Raw genomic sequence first — 17,984 nt, 5'->3', positions numbered from 1 at the left:
ATCACACACCGTACATCACACACCGTACATCACACACCGCACATCACACACCGCACATCGTACATCACACACCGTACACCACACACCGTACATCACACACCGCACATCACACACCGCACATCACACACCGTACATCACACACCGTACATCACACACCGTACACCACACACCGTACACCACACACCGTACACCACACACCGTACATCACACATCGTACATCGCACATCGTACATCGCACACCATTCATCACACACCGTACATCACACACCGTTCATCACACACCGTTCATCACACATCACACACCGTTCATCACACACCGTTCATCACACACCGTTCATCACACATCACACACCGTACATCACACATCGTACATCACACACCGCACATCACACACCGTACATCACACATCACACACCGTACATCACACACCATTCATCACACACCGTACATCACACACCACACACCGTACATCACACACCGTACATCACACACCACACACCGTACATCACACACCGTACATCACACATCACACACCGTACATCACACACCGTATATCACACATCACACACCGCACATCACACATTGTACATCACACACCGTACATCACACACCGTACATCACACACCGTACATCACACACCACACATCACACACCGAACATCACACATCACACACCGCACATCACACACCGTACATCACACATCGTACATCACACACCGTACATCACACATCATACACCGTACATCACACACCGCACATCACACACCGTACATCACACACCGTACATCGCACACCGTACATCACACACCGCACACCGTACATCACACACCGTTAATCACACACCGTACATCACACACCGTACACCACACACCGTACACCACACACCGTACATCACACACCGTACATCACACACCGTACATCACACACCGTACACCACACACCGTACACCACACACCGTACATCACACACCGTACACCGTACACCACACACCGTACACCACACACCGTACATCACACACCGTACACCACACACCACACACCGTACACCACACACCGTACATCACACACCGTACATCACACACCGTACACCACACATCGTACATCACACACCGTACATCACACATCACACACCGTACATCACACACCGCACATCACACACCGCACATCACACATCGTACATCACACACCGCACATCACACACCGCACATCACACACCGCACATCACACACCGTACATCACACACCGTACATCACACACCGTACATCACACACCGTACATCACACACACCGTACATCACACATCACACACCGTACATCACACACCGTACATCACACATCACACACCGTACATCACACACCGTAGATCACACATCACACACCGTACATCACACATCACACACCGTACATCACACACCGTAGATCACACATCACACACCGTACATCACACATCACACACCGTACATCACAGATGACACACCGTACATCACACATCACACACCGTACATCACACACCGTACATCACACACCGTACATCACACACCGTACATCACACACCGTACATCACAGATCACCCATCGTACATCACAGATCACACACCGTACATCACACATCACACACCGTACACCGTACATCACACACCGTACATCACAGATCACACACCGTACATCACACACCGTACATCACACACCGTACATCACAGATCACACACCGTACATCACAGATCACACACCGTACATCACACATCGTACATCACAGATCACACACCGTACACCACACATCACACACCGTACATCACACATCGTACATCACAGATCACACACCGTACACCACACATCACACACCGTACATCACACATCGTACACCGTACATCACACACCGTACATCACACACCGTACATCACAGATCACACACCGTACATCACAGATCACACACCGTACATCACAGATCACACACCACACATCACACACCGTACATCACAGATCACACATCGTACATCACACATCACACACCGTACATCACACATCGTACATCACACATCACACACCGTACATCACAGATCACACACCGTACATCACAGATCACACACCACACATCACACACCGTACATCACACATCGTACATCACACACCGTACATCACACACCGTACATCACACATCACACACCGTACATCACAGATCACACACCGTACATCACACACCGTACATCACACATCGTACATCACACACCGTACATCACACACCGTACATCACAGATCACACACCGTACATCACACACCGTACATCACACATCACACACCGCACATCACACATCACACACCGTACATCACACACCGTACATCACACATCACACACCGTACATCACACATCACACACCGTACATCACACATCACACACCGTACATCACACATCACACACCGTACATCACACATCACACACCGTACATCACAGATCACACACCGTACATCACACACCGTACATCACACACCGTACATCACACACCGTACATCGTACATCACACACCGTACATCACACATCACACACCGTACATCACAGATCACACACCGTACATCACACACCGTACATCACACATCACACACCGTACATCACACATCACACACCGTACATCACAGATCACACACCATACATCACAGATCACACACCGTACATCACAGATCACACACCGTACATCACAGATCACACACCGTACATCACACACCGTACATCACACACCGTACATCACACACCGTACATCACACATCATACATCACACACCGCACATCGTACATCACACACCGCACATCACACACCGCACATCACACATCGTACATCACACACCGCACATCGTACATCACACACCGCACATCACACACCGCACATCACACATCGTACATCACACATCGTACATCACACACCGCACATCACACACCGTACATCACACACCGCACATCACACATCGTACATCACACACCGCACATCACACATCGTACATCACACATCACACACCGCACATCGTACATCACACATCGTACATCACACACCGCACATCACACACCGCACATCACACATCGTACATCACACACCGCACATCACACACCGTACATCACACACCGCACATCACACATCGTACATCACACACCGCACATCACACACCGCACATCACACATCGTACATCACACACCATACATCACACATCGTATATCATACAGCAGGTCCCAGCCAATGATTTATGACTGAGACCTGCTGTAGCCAATCACTGCCCAGAGTCCTGTGTCTACAAACCCCATGGGACTCTGCACACACATCAGTGATCTGGCTGTTTCTTCTTCCTGCAGAGGCAGACCAATGAGTAGGAGCATATCACACACATGACACTTGGATCACAGTTAACCCCTTGATTGCCGCGTGTTGTGTCCCCCTTCCCAGCCTATGTCATTAGTACCGCAAGAGTGTGCAGTATTAGTGTCACCATTGATGTAAGTGTCAGTTATTGTCTCCCTAGAGCCCGTGTCTGTTAGCGCCAGATTGCCCGCCACATTATCACAGTCCCATACAAGTCGCTGATCACCGTTATTGCCGGTATACCACATAGCTGCAGACATTCCGGTATAACTTTCACACAGACCAGTCATATATGTACACTGATTGGGAATCTTTTATATTATTATTGATTCTATATTAGAATGTGGAAGACAATAGTGACTGGATCAAGGTCATACATGACCGGGCTGTCATGTACAGGAAGCGAAGACCCCTTCTATCCCGTGTGACCAGCCGATCTGAGACATACCATTTTAGTGTCTCTGGAATGGCAGTGATCATTGGCCGCCAGTAAGGCCGCATTCACAACTGACCGTTTTGTAGCTCGAAGCTCCAAAAAAGTTCCAACTTAGAAAATCAATTGTTCTCTATGGTGCCTGTTCACACCTGATTGCATGAACGGGCACCATAGAGAACAACTGGTTTTTTAAGTTTGAGTGTTTTTGGAGCTTCAAGCTACAAAACGCTCAAGTATGAATGCAGCCTAAGGGACTGAGTCTGAGAGGAACACTGGTAGGAGCAGCAGCTCAGCTGCTACAGTGGCTCTAGACACCTGGTATCTTTCTCTATCATTTATTCCTCTCCTCAGCTGGAGGATCATTTATGATGTGCTGGCATCCCTCACAGAGAGAGTGCCGGGCAGTGCTGCGCCCAGGTGCCCCAAGGTGGCAGTGCTGCGCCCAGGTGCCCTTAGGTGGCAGTGTTACGCCCAGGCTCCCCTAGGTGGCCGCCTGGTTTGCCTAGTGGAAGCACCGGCCCTGTGTATGAAGTGCAGACTTCTGTGTTCATTATGACTTCTCTGCCAAGTTTTCTGAAGATCCACTGAAGTCGGTCAGAATTCTGGGAAGTTCTGTGTGGTGACACGGATAGGTGGAGATGGTAGCCTTGTGTCCGGATTCCTGGCATCCATTCCCGGGGACACGGCTCCTCTCCAGGACGGGTTCCTCAGTCAGATGAATGGACTTTATCCTTCCATGAGATGTGGTCATGGAGGACCTCTGAGGACCAGAATCTTCTATCCTTCCATAGTATCTCTCTACACTCCATACACAGAATAACAAACGTCTGTATTTATCATTACAGAGAGACCGCCCACATTATCTGACATTATCGTCCATCCAATGAGAGTGGCAGCCAATCAGAAAGCCTCATTCAAGGTAACACTATCCGGATTCTCCCCCCGAGACCTACAAATAAAGTGGTTTAAGGAGTTCAGCACCTTCCCCCAATCTGAGGTGACAATATTGGATCCAGAGATCGGATCGGACGGTCTGTATAAATCTTCCAGCACGTTGGCCTTCATCCCGAAGATGACCGATGATAAAACGTCCATCCGGTGTGAGGTGACACACAGTCAGTCCAAGATCGTCCGAGAGAAGAGATATACTCTGCACCTGACAGGTGAGATCCCCGTGTATCCTTCATATGTATGATGTGTTCATATGTCATTCATTGGACGAGTCCAGGGATAGGGATGTCCAGAGGGGGTGCTCCATCTACATCTGATCACCCTCAGCAAATAGGATTAGGTGGTGGATTTATTAGAGGAGTTCAGGGATAGGGATGTCCAGAGGGGGCGCTCCATGTACATTTGATCACCCTCAGCCAATAGGATTAGGTGGAGGACTCATTAGACGAGTCCAGGGATAGGGATGTCCAGAGGGGGCGCTCCATCTACATCTGATCACTCTCAGCCAATAAGATTAGGTGGTGGATTCATTAGATGAGTCCAGGGATAGGGATGTGCAGAGGGGACGCTCCATGTACATCTGCTCACACTCAGCCAATAGGATTAGGTGGAGGACTCATTAGACGAGTCCAGGGATGAGGATGTCCAGAGGGGGCGCTCCATGTTCCGGTGGAATGCAGACAGGAGGAGGAGGAGAACGGTGCTGGCCATGCTGGTTATCACAGAGGGAATAGTAGTCATGGGGAAAGGTGTTCTTACAGAGGACCTGTGTCGTGATAGCAGAGGACAACGGACCGGCCATCACTGTCTCTTGTGATCTCCCTGCAGCTGATTTTTTCTCCATTACTGACTCTCCATGCCTTGTTCTGCACAATGTCTACGTGGAGGCAGCCATCTTGGTAGAGGTAGGGCTTTTCTTCCTCAGGTCAGAGCTGCCCCCTGATGACGGCTGATCTGATGGCTGGAGGGGTAATGATAGAGGTGGAGGAAGCATAGATCCATGGAATGGGTGAAGCAAAAGCAGAGATATCCTTGCACGGGAGTTCCTCAGGTACAGCTTCCCCTCCAGCAAGCAGCACTGAAGTGAGACCAGCAGTCAGAGGCAGCAGAGCCTTAGATGATCTCACACTGCAGATATACAGCTATGAGGATACAGAACAGGAAGAGCCCAGTAAGTGTGCTGCTGGTTGTAAGGAGGAGTTCAAACCAAAGGGCAGATTTCTCTGCTTATCTACAGTTAACATTTCCTGATGTTCCCTGTAACGGAACCGGAACCCGACCACTCTTGGGTATATTCCGTTATACGGCAGCTTCCGCTGTCCGAACACCATCGACAGACCACACCCTTGAAATCCCTCAGGAAATAGACAGCACCCAGCTCTTCTTAATACAGGAAGCCAACTCTGTTTATTTTAACACAAAACACAGGATATATACAGAGGGCAGGGAAACACAACCAGGAACAGGAAATACATCATCACCCCTCCCCATCCCACCAAGACACAGAACAATGGGATGAAGCACATGGCAAAGGACATTGACCAACCCCCACACCAATACACAAACAGTACATCCCATAATAGTTGGCTGGACAGGAAGACACAGCACAATGGGGGGGGGGGAGCACATGGCAAAGGACATTGACCAACCCCCACACCAATACACAAACAGTACATCCCATAATAGTTGGCTGGACAGGAAGACACAGCACAATGGGGGGTAGCACATGGCAAACAGACAATGGACAGCCATGTGGGCTAGACAAAGGACAACACACACTATACACAATACTGGGACATTCACATACACACCCTGTACCCCTTAACAGGCACAGGGTGGGTTAAACATAATGATTTGGGGAGATGATACAGAGGTCCCCCCACCCCCAAAAGTCGCTCCCGTCACATATCTCCCCTTTCGGCAGGAGACTAACACAGGAGTAGATCCCAGACAGATGTACTCTGAAGTCAGTTTGCACCTCCAGTCTCTCAATGCCAGCACCCGCACAGTACCCCATGCAAATTGTCCCACACCAAGCGTTACTCACCCAGCCAACCTCTGCCTCTCCCGTAGAACATACCCGCCGCTGGGGAGAAGTACGGACTCGTCCTTCTCCCTGAAGTCCTCTCACCCGCTGGGGAGAAGACAGGGTGGCTGGGCCGGCTCCATCATGCTGTGGGGGATCTGGGCCGACTGCCCAGCATCCCTGAGGTATCCAGGTGGTGACTGTAGTTGCTAGGCAGAGGCCAGAGGCGCTCTGCCCTGGTGCCAGCACTTCTGCTGGGGACCCCACATCTGCTCCGGCTAACCATAGGGGAGGGAGGCTGCCTTCCTCCCCTCCCAGACTGTGGATCTGCTGCTGGGATGGCATTCCTCTGTCACTGTCCCCCTGGTGCACAGATCCTGGCTTAGGAGGGAAAACGGTTTCCTCCACTCTGGCTGACTGTGGGGTAGAGAGGACAACAACCTCCTCTCCCTTCTCACCCTGGGCCTCTGAAACTACCACAGGTGTGGGGCAGAGGTCCTGGACCCTCTGTCCGGTTGTCAGCGCTTCAGCTGGCGGCTCCCCGGCTGGTTCCTCCTCAGAAAAAAAATCAATCAAATCCCCAGACCCTGGAACTGGGGTTTGGGGATCGGGGCTCACCATCTCCTGTCCGTGGAACTCAGGAGACATTACCAGTGCTGGGCAGAGTTCAGTACTGTTTGGCCCTGTTGCCAGGTCTACTGCTGGTTCCTCCTCAGCTGAGAGGTCTATCAGATCCCCAGTCTCTGGAATTTCCACTGCTGACTCTTGGGCATGCTGCCGAATATGTCCTAGCAGCTGCCTGTATGCCCTTTCCAGATGCAGTTCTTTCATCAGCAGGTATTGCAGATCTGGTTCAAGTTCTGAGACCCCTCTGAGACCAAACATAGCCTCTCTGTCTTCTCGTAACTCCTTCAGAGTAGGTTCTCCTCTATCGCCAAACACAAAAAGGTCTGTAAGGCTCTCCCACAGCAATCCAGGCCCACCAAAGTCAAGTCCCTCAGGAGAGCACTCTGTGGACACCCCTAAATACTCCTGCTCTGCGTACCACCGCAGAGCCCGATATCTATTGTTCAGTTGTATTTCCTGCTGGACCAGCCTGTCCAACTCAGTCACCCATTGCTCCTGGGGTTGCTCTCCCAGGAATGGCATCCGTAAATTCCAATGGTCCCTGGCCCTCTCCTCTGGGGTTGGATAGCACTTGCCTTTGTCCATACCAGCAGCCTGGACGGCTCCTCTCCAAAGCACCTCCCAAATCCGCTGCCTGAGCTCCAGGTACTGATCCGTAGACACAGTCCTGGGGTATGTTGCAAGAAAAGTCTGCAGCAGCCCTGGGAACTCTGATGCCAGGTCCATATCTCCACTGGGGTGACTGACGTCTTTTGCTGCTCTTGAATCCCGGTGGTGGTTTGGATGTGTTTACAGATTGGAAGCACAATCCCACCGCTGCCATCAATGTAACGGAACCGGTACCCGACCACACTTGGGTATATTCCGTTATACTGCAGCTTCCCCTGTCCGAACACCATCCACAGATCACACCCTGAAATCCCTCAGGAAATAGACAACACCCAGCTCTTCTTAAAATAAAGAGTAGTTGGCTTCCTGTATTAACACAAAACACAGGATATATACAGAGGGCGGGGAAACACAACCAAGAACAGGAAATACATTATCACCCTCCCCATCCCACCAAGACACAGAACAATGGGATGAAGCACATGGCAAAGGACATTGACCAACCCCCACACCAATACACAAACAGTACATCCCATAATAGTTGGCTGGACAGGAAGACACAGCACAATGGGGGGTAGCACATGGCAAACAGACAATGGACAGCCATGTGACCGAGAACAAAGGAACACACACTATACACAAGACTCAGACATTCACATACACACCCTGTACCCCTTAACAGGCACCCCCAAAAGTCGCTCCCGCCACATTCCCCATAAAACGGCAAATCTTTATCTTTGAGCTCAGGTCCACTTTGTCATGTCGCTGTGGCCGCAGACTATGGCCGGCCCCCAGGTCTCCCATCCTGAGGACACTGAGGGGGATGGGATTTATTTGGGGGTGATTTGGGGGTTCTGTGCTGTTGCGGTCTCTCATGTTAAGTTCAATGAACACCAGCTATACCTACATGGACTCCCACCCCTATTCAAGGCATGTCTACCCTGTGAAAGGGAAGATGGCTATACTTACCTATTCTGGAGTCGCTCTGGTCCGGTCACATGATCTCTCCAGCATCAGCTTCAGAGGAGGGAGAGCAAACAATAGATGCCACATAGTAAGCCTATGGATGACGTCATCACGCTGGCTCTGCACCCGTTGTCGCTGCCTCTACACTGACGCCGGTCATGTGACCGGACCGGAGTGCCCTCAGCATAGGGGTAGATAAAATAGACTTAGTATGGGGTGGGAGGAGACTTAAGCTTGGTTGGGGTTTGATCGAACTTCCATTTTAATGCTATTGATGACGTCACCACGTAATGATTTACGTTTATTTTATTGGTAAATATTTCTCTTGTTTTATAGGAGATCCTAAGCCAGAAGAACCATCAAAGACCGGTAAGAATGAGTTAAAAATCACCCTAAGAATAAGAACTGTAAATGTGATTTTCTTTCTCGTCATTGAGGGACACAGGACATTAGGGGGTTATACTGCCACCTACAGGAAGAATTGGACACCAGCAAACAAAAATAACTTAGACCATCCTGATGAAACCCCTCCCACTCCCAACATGCCTCAGTTTTTACTAGTGTCCTAGGAGGATAGAGGCCTTTTGCCGGAAGGTTGAACCATTTAGTAATCGGTTTCTTCTTTGATGAAGACTCCACCCACTGCTTGGCCAAGTCTCTTCACACAGCTATGGGCGTATTCTCAGCTTTGTAGGCCGTACCCCTCTGGACCAGGACTGGCCGGAATGTGACCTTCATGCACTGGGCTCTGCATTGTGGTGCTTTCCCTTTGAGTGAGTTATCTGCAGACCCCCCTCCAGGTCCAGAGCCGTGTCTCTGAGGTACCCATTTATGAGTATGCTGAGCATTGAGAGACACTTCTTTTCTTAGGACTTTTGGAAGCCATTACTATTCCATTTTTCTGTTGCTTGCCATGGAAAGCAATAAAACTAGGAGGGACCGAGTGCTGAGTCACTAGGTGTAGTGTTGTGTCGCACACTCTGCGCTCTATTTACTCCATTCATCACCTTCCTAAGTGTAAGAGACATGCAGATCCACAAGTCCTTACTTACTCCTGCAGTGACCTGGTCACCTCGGGCTGTTTGACCTCCGGTTTCCGAGCACTCAAGGTTTCACGTGGTATTGAGTGATGTTGTTACTGCCGAGAAGTGAATCGTTTCAGATCCCGAGCACAAGGGGAGCAGTCCCACGGTTTCAGGTTCCACCATTTTACAATCCCCTAACGGTTCTGGGGTGGCCTGCAGTGCCCTTCTTAAGGACCTCACAGCCTGGTAGGTTGTCCCCACTTTCCTTGGGAATTGGTGATATTATCTCTGAGAAGTTGCAGGCATCTGCCATAGCTTCCAGGCTTACAGAGACTACTTTGGCTCCGATTAATGCTGTGCGTCTCAACTCAAAGCCCAACTGGGGGCACTGTGGCCTCCTGACACTGCAAGTGTTAAATGCTGGTTAGATCTACGGATGGCGTAATAAGCAGTAATAGCACCTTATTCCTCTCTCCAGAACCCTTCCTCTATGCTGTGTGATGGGTTCCCCTCAGCTTCTTCTCTCAGTTGCTCCAACAGTCACATCAAGTTTATTGCAGGACCAACAGTCCTGAATTGTATGTGAGGATGCCGAGGGCCCACCTACAGCCCAAAGCGCTGGAGATGAGAGATCACCAGTGACAAAGGGAGTGAAGAAAAAGGTAAGTATTACAGCCTCTACCCATAAACGTAATGAGCATTTAAACCTTGCGGTGCAAGGGGGTCCCACTGCAAGGGTGTATTTCTGGTAATTGCCGGAGTTCAGCCTTAAAGATGGGAGAACGTCCTGTAGCTTCTACTAGCGCTGAGAATATTCTGGAATCCCTTAGAGGCCCTGAGACTTCAAACACTTTTGTGGCGCACACGCTACTCCAAGACAACCTGAATGGAGACTTAGAAGACTATTCACACCTAGCCCTAACTATGAGAACCAACCTGCCTGCCTCCCCTTCCGTCTGATCCAACAACAGCTCAGGAGGAGACGGCTGATTCATAACTGCAGCTTGTCACAGCTGTGAGCACCTTCCCGGTGTACAGGAGGAGTACAGAGGGAGGGGGACGTGTTGTCCTCTGCACTTGTCTTGCCGATGCTTATCTCAGGAAAGAACGTACAGCTGAGGCAAGCTGCAGTTATGAATCAGATGTCTCCTCCTGAGCTGTTGTTGGATCAGCTGAGGTTGGGGGGGGGGGGGGGGCAGATTGGTACTCATAAGGGTTGAGGAGCACCTAGCAATATGGGACATACAGTTGCAAGAAAAAGTATGTGAACCCCTTGGGATTACGTGGAGTTTTGCATGAATTGGGCATAAAATGTGCTCTGAACGTCATTTAAGTCACAACAATAGAAGAACACAGTCTGCTGAACATAATACTACACAAACATTAGATGTTGCCATGGTTTCATTGCACATAACATGTAAACATTCACAGTGCAGGGAGGAAAAAGTATGTGAGGCCCTAGCTTAATGACTTCTCCCAGAGCTAATTGGAGCCAGGAGTGAGCCAACCTTGACTCCAATCAGTGGGATGATATTGGATGTGTTGCTGACACCTGTTTTGGGTTTACTGGTTTCAAGAAGCACTGTCTGATGTGAACCATGCCTCGCAGAAAAGAGCTCTCAGAAGACCTACCATCAAGAATTGTTGACTTGCATGAAGCTGGAAAGGGTTACAAAAGTATCTCCTTGAGCCTTGATGTTCCTGTGTCCACGGTAAGACAGACTGTCTACAAATGGAGAAAGTTTAGCACTGTTGCTACTCTCCCTAGGCGTGGTCGTCCTGTAAAAATGACTGCAAGAGCCCAGCGCAGAATGCTGCATGAGGTAAAGAAGAATCCCAGAGTGTCAGCTAAAGACCTACAGAAATCTCTGGCACATGCTAACATTTTTGTTGACACATCTACAATAAGGAAAACATTAAACAAGAATGGAGTACATGGGAGGACACCACGGAGGAAGCCATTGCTGGCCAAAAAGAAGATTGCAGCACGTTTGAAGTTTGCAAAAGAGCACCTGGATGTGTCCACAGCACTACTGGCAGAATATACTGTGGACAGATGACACCAAGATTGAGTTGTTTGGGAAGAACACACAACACTATGTGTGGAGAAAAAAAGGCACAGCACACCAACATCAAAACCTCATCCCCACTGTGAAACATGGCGGAGGGAGCATCATGGTTTGGAGCTGCTTTGCTGCCTCAGGGCCTGGACGGATTGTTGTCATTGATGGGAAAATGAATTCCAGAGTTTATCAAGACATTTTGCAGGAAAACGTACGACCATCTGTCCGCCAACTGAAGCTCCGCAGAGGATGGTGATGCAACAGGACAATGACCCAAAGCATACAAGTCATTCAACAAAACAATGGCTGCAACAGCACAGAATACGCCTTCTGGAGTGGCCCAGTCAGAGTCCTGACCTCAACCCCATTGAAATGCTGTGGCATGACCTTAAGAGAGCGATTCACACCAGACATCCCAAGAATATTGCTACACTGAAACAGTTTTGTGAAGAGGAGTGGTCCAAAATGACTCCAGATCGTTGTGCAGGTCTGATCTGCAACTACAGGAAACGTTTGGTTGAGGTTATTGCTGCCAAAGGAGGGTCAACCAGTTATTAAGTCCAAAGGGTCACATACTTTTTCCTCCCTGCACTGTGAATGTTTACATGTTATGTGCAATGAAACCATGGCAACATCTAATGTTTGTGTAGTATTATGTTCAGCAGACTGTGTTCTTCTATTGTTGTGACTTAGATGACGTTCAGAGCACATTTTATGCCCAATTCATGCAAAACTCCACGTAATCCCAAGGGGTTCACATACTTTTTCTTGCAACTGTATACTACATGTACTCATAGAGGACAGAACTGTAATCAATGATACTGATCGATTCTTAGGGGGTTATATTCCAAAACCAGATTTAATGTTTTTAATGCAGAATCTTTCTTTTGCGAGCCGTACAAAGCAGCTGATAAATGTTCACAAAGCCAAGAATTTCGCCATCTTGCTTCTCAAACGATTGGTTCCCTAAAGTGAGCACATTCTTACCTGTGCAGTGCAAACCAACATGTTCCCCCACCTCAGAAGCACATACTCTCCTCCGCTCCCCTCCCCCACCTCCTCACTCAGCCGCCAGCAGCAGGAGAAGCCATATAAGCTCCGAGGCCTTTTAGTCGTAGTATACACTCCCCCCATGTGACAGCTCTGGTCCTTGGTGATTGGCCCAACACTACCACATGGAGTGGGTCACATGCTCTTCCATCCCTGGAAGTACAGGTTGTTCTGCACCCCCTGGTGGGGAGTGGAGTAAAGGTGAGAGTGTGCTGCTGGGGAAGGAGGGGGTTGAAGAGAAGCTGAGTATGGTACCTGACATCAGACTCATCATGGCTGGCTCGCCAATAATGACAATGTTTTTCCCTCCACAGGACCGCAGAAGAAGTTCCATATACAGGAGATTAAATGTGTGACGGAGCGCCCCCGGGTGGGTGAGGAGGTCACTCTTGTAGCATACATTGAAGAGTGTCAGGCGGACAGTGCGGAGTTCTCCTGGTATACAGGAATGTATTCTATTGATGGAGAAATAGAGAACAGACAGGACGGCACCAACTGTACATCCACCGTCACCTTCACACCGGAGGAATCAGACTGTCCAATCAAATTGGAGGTGTTTTATAATTATCAGACTGTAGAGGGATCCTTGAGACTGCCACTGGTGTGAAGACCAGATCTGAGGAGGGAGTCATATCTTCCTATTAATGGCGGACATCTGACCATGTGAGGACGATAGCTGAGAAGGAACTCATAACTTCCTATTAATGGCGGACATCTGACCATGTGAGGACGAGATCTGAGGAGGGATTCATATCTTTCCATTAATGGTGGTCATCTGACCGTCTGAGGATGGGATCCGAGGAAGGAGCCATATCTTCCTATTAATGGCAGACATCTTACCATGTGAGGACGAGATCTGGGGAGGGATTCATATCTTTCCATTAATGGTGGTCATCTGACCGTCTGAGGATGGGATCCAGTGAGGGACTCATATCTTCCTGTCAATGGCGGTCATCTGAATGGGTGAGCGCTGTCTGGGTGGGGATTGACATCAAGGGTTTTATTTACTAAAGCTGGAGAGTCCAAAATCAGACTCCCTTCTGCATAGAAACCAATCAGCTTCTAACCTCAGCTTGTTCAATGAAGCTTTGGCAATGAAACCTGGAAGCTGATTGGTTTCTATGCAGAAGGGAGTCTGATTTTAGACTCTCCAGCTTTAGTAAATCAACCCCCAAGTGTTCAGAGACAAGTCAGATCTCCGTCTCTCTGTACTTCCATATCAGGGACAATATTAAATGTACATTCAGTGAGGACCTCTTCTGAATCTTTATTGCGACATGTACTTCAGACTAATAACATTTTAAATCACTTACATATAAAATATTTCTCCTCTGGTTATCTGAGTGTCAGAGAATATGGCTGAATGTTGAAATCAGGCTGTAAGAGTTTACTGTACATCAGGTGTGTTTCCTCTCCTAGGAGCCCCAATACACATCATTTCATGTACATGAAGCTCAGCTTCTTCCATCTTCTCCCATCTCCTTCCATCTCCTTCCATCTCCTCCCATCTCCTCCCATCTCCTCCCATCTCCTCCCATCTCCATCCATATCCTCCCATCTCCATCCATATCCTCCCATCTCCATCCATATCCTCCCATCTCCTTACATCTTCTCCCATCTTCTCCCATCTCCTTCCATCTCCTCCCATCTTCTCCCATCTCCTTCCATCTCCATCCATCTCCTTCCATCTCCTTCCATCTTCTCCCATCTCCTCCCATCTCCTTCCATCTTCTCCAATCTCCTCCCATCTCCTTCCATCTTCTCCCATCTCCTCCCATCTCCTCACATCTCCTTCCATCTCCTCCCATCTCCTTCCATCTCCTCCCATCTTCTCCAATCTCCTCCCATTTCCTTCCATCTTCTCCAATCTCCTCCCATCTCCTCCCATCTCCTTCCATCTCCTTCCATCTTCTCCCATCTTCTCCCATCTCCTCCCATCTTCTTCCATCTCCTCCCATCTTCTCCCATCTTCTCCCATCTTCTCCCATCTTCTCCCATCTCCTCCCATCTTCTCCCATCTTCTCCCATCTCCTTCCATCTCCTTCCATCTCCTTCCATCTCCTTCCATCTCCTTCCATCTCCTCCCATCTCCTCCCATCTCCTCCCATCTCCTTCCATCTCCTCCCATCTCCTTCCATCTCCTCCCATCTCCTTCCATCTTCTCCCATCTCCTTCCATCTTCTCCCATCTCCTTCCATCTTCTCCCATCTCCTTCCATCTTCTCCCATCTCCTTCCATCTCCTCCCATCTCCTTCCATCTTCTCCAATCTCCTCCCATCTCCTCCCATATCCTCCCACACATCATAAAATGATTATTATACGGGATTTATGTAGCACCAACAGTTTGCACAGCACTTTACAATGTGAGGGCAGACAGTACAGTTACAATACAATTGAATACAGGAGGAATCTGAGGGCCCGGCTCATAGAGCTCACAATCTAAGAGGGAGGGACAGGAGATGCAAAAGGTAATAACTGGGGGGATGAACTGTTGGAGAAAATAAAGTACAGATGTTAGGTGGGGGCAGGGTAGGCTTCTCTGAAGAGAAAGGGTTTTCAGGGATCGCCTAAAAGTGGACAGAGTAGGAGATAGTCAGACAGATTGGGGTATGGAGTTCCATAGGATGGGAGAGGCTCTGGGGAAGTCCAGGAGGCAGAAATGGGAGGGGGTTACATGGAAACTAGAGAGCAGGAGGTCTTGGAAGAAATGAAGAGAATGATTTGGTTGGTATTTTGAGACTAGGTTAGTGATGTTGCTGAGAATTTAATGTGTTGGGTGAGTGGCACCAATGATTGGATTGGCAGAGAGGGGTGGAGGACACTAAGCGGAAGTCAGTGGAGGGATTGGCAGAGAGGGGTGGAGGACACTAAGCGGAAGCCAGTGGAGGGATTGGCAGAGAGGGGTGGAGGACACTGAATGGAGGTCAGTGGAGGGATTGGCAGAGAGGAGTAGAGGATACTAAAAGGAGGTCGGTGGAAGGATTGGCAGAGAGGGGTGGAGGACACTGAATGGAGGCCAGTGGAGGTCTTGGCAGAGGGGGGTGGAGGACTTTGAATGGAGGCCAGTGGAGAGATTGGCAGAGATGGTTGAAGGACACTGGATGAAGGCCAGTGGAGGGATTGACAGAGAGGGGTGGAGGACACTGAATGGAGGCCAGTGGAGGGATTGGCAGAGAGGGGTGGAGGACACTAAGCGGAAGTCAGTGGAGGGATTGGCAGAGAGGGGTGGAGGACACTAAGCGGAAGCCAGTGGAGGGATTGGCAGAGAGGGGTGGAGGACACTAAGCGGAAGCCAGTGGAGGGATTGGCAGAGATGGTTGGAGGACACTGAATGGAGGCCAGCGGAGGGATTGGCAGAGGGGGGTGGAGGACACTGAGCGGTTCGTAAGGTGGACGAGCCTGGTAGCAGCAGTCATGATGGACTGGAGGACATGAGTCCAAGGTGGGGAAGAGCTACCGAGTACAGCGAGCGATGTGTCTTCTGTGGTATGGTGGCGGGGGCTCATCTGTGGATATTCCAGGGTTCAGACTGAAGAGAAGGTAAGAGAACAATGACCCCCCCCCCATACCGCTGGAAGTATAAGAATTGTTCTTATGGCTAAATTGTTTGAGAAATCAGCCTATAATAAATATTTCATGCTATGGGTTCCACCAATCTTCATGTAAGGATTGCTATGTTGGTGACGTCAGCATGCTGGACGTTATCTGGAGAATCCACCTCCAAGCAGCAGCAGAGATATGATGGAGGCATTGGAGGCGGAGTCTCTGAGTCAGGTAGTAAAACGCCCAACCAGAGGAGACCATATCCTAGACCTGGAACTGACAGATGGGGATCAATTGGCCGATGCTGAGGCAGCAGAAAAGTTGTGCTCTAATGTTCATCACTGTCTATGGTTTGATTGGACATAAACTGAAGATTTATATACAAAGATAAAAACCTTTCAAAAAGGGCAAATTGGGCTAAAATGGGTAAATTCCAAAAAATAAAAGATTGTGAGTAAAGTAGTGAAAGTCAGTGCTAAGTGAGGACTATTGAGGACTACCATCCTGGAGGCAACTGGATTGTCAGGAAAATTAGTAAGAGGAATCAGAAGATAAAACAACTGCAGTCCTCTATGAAGGTATGTAGGAGAGTAAAGAGGAATATCCGGGATCTACAGCAGAAGATACGAGGAACCCAACAATGTACCTGACAGAGAAGACAGACAAAAGGAGGCCAAACACATCCGAGCTGCTACATCACAGAAAGAGAAAGATATGGGATCACAAAACTAGAGGGGTCACCGGCGGGACGAAGGAGGTCCTGATTCCTCTATATAGATATATCACTAGAGGGGTCACCGGCAGGAGGAAGGAGGTCCTGATTCCTCTATATAGATCCTATCACTAGAGGGGTCACCGGCAGGAGGAAGGAGGTCCTGATTCTTCTATATAGATCCTATCACTAGAGGGGTCACCGGCAGGAGGAAGGAGGTCCTGATTCCTCTATATAGATCCTATCACTAGAGGGGTCACCGGCAGGAGGAAGGAGGTCCTGATTCCTCTATATAGATCTATCACTAGAGGGGTCACCGGCAGGAGGAAGGAGGTCCTGATTCCTCTATATAGATCCTATCACTAGAGGGATCACCGGCAGGAGGAAGGAGGTCCTGATTCTTCTATATAGATCCTATCACTAGAGGGGTCACCGGCAGGAGGAAGGAGGTCCTGATTCCTCTATATAGATCCTATCACTAGAGGGGTCACCGACAGGAGGAAGGAGGTCCTGATTCTTCTATATAGATCCTATCACTAGAGGGGTCACCGGCAGGAGGAAGGAGGTCCCAATTCCTCTATATAGATCCTATCACTAGAGGGGTCACCGGCAGGAGGAAGGAGGTCCCGATTCCCCTATA

The 17,984-nt window shown here is 49.3% G+C and overlaps 1 protein-coding gene across 1 annotated transcript in view; it reads left to right on the top strand.

Moving 5' to 3' along the window:
* LOC149428192 (hemicentin-1-like) overlaps window positions 1-14,427 on the top strand; it is a 48,144-nt gene extending 33,717 nt beyond the window's left edge. The window contains exons 10-12 of the mRNA XM_089667616.1: window positions 4,618-4,935; window positions 9,288-9,320; window positions 13,404-14,427. Of these exons, the coding sequence (XP_089523742.1) occupies window positions 4,618-4,935; window positions 9,288-9,320; window positions 13,404-13,696 (644 nt within the window). The 3' untranslated portion in view covers window positions 13,697-14,427. The remainder of the gene's footprint in view (window positions 1-4,617; window positions 4,936-9,287; window positions 9,321-13,403) is intronic.
* The last annotated feature ends 3,557 nt before the right edge of the window (window positions 14,428-17,984 follow it).

Source organism: Staurois parvus, unplaced genomic scaffold (assembly GCF_062004578.1).
Source record: "Staurois parvus isolate SC_StPar_1 unplaced genomic scaffold, SC_StPar_1.0 ptg003422l, whole genome shotgun sequence".
Classification (NCBI taxonomy): domain Eukaryota; kingdom Metazoa; phylum Chordata; class Amphibia; order Anura; family Ranidae; genus Staurois; species Staurois parvus.
The sequence above is the reverse complement of the archived record's forward strand: the minus strand, read 5'-3'. Positions and strand labels throughout refer to the sequence as shown.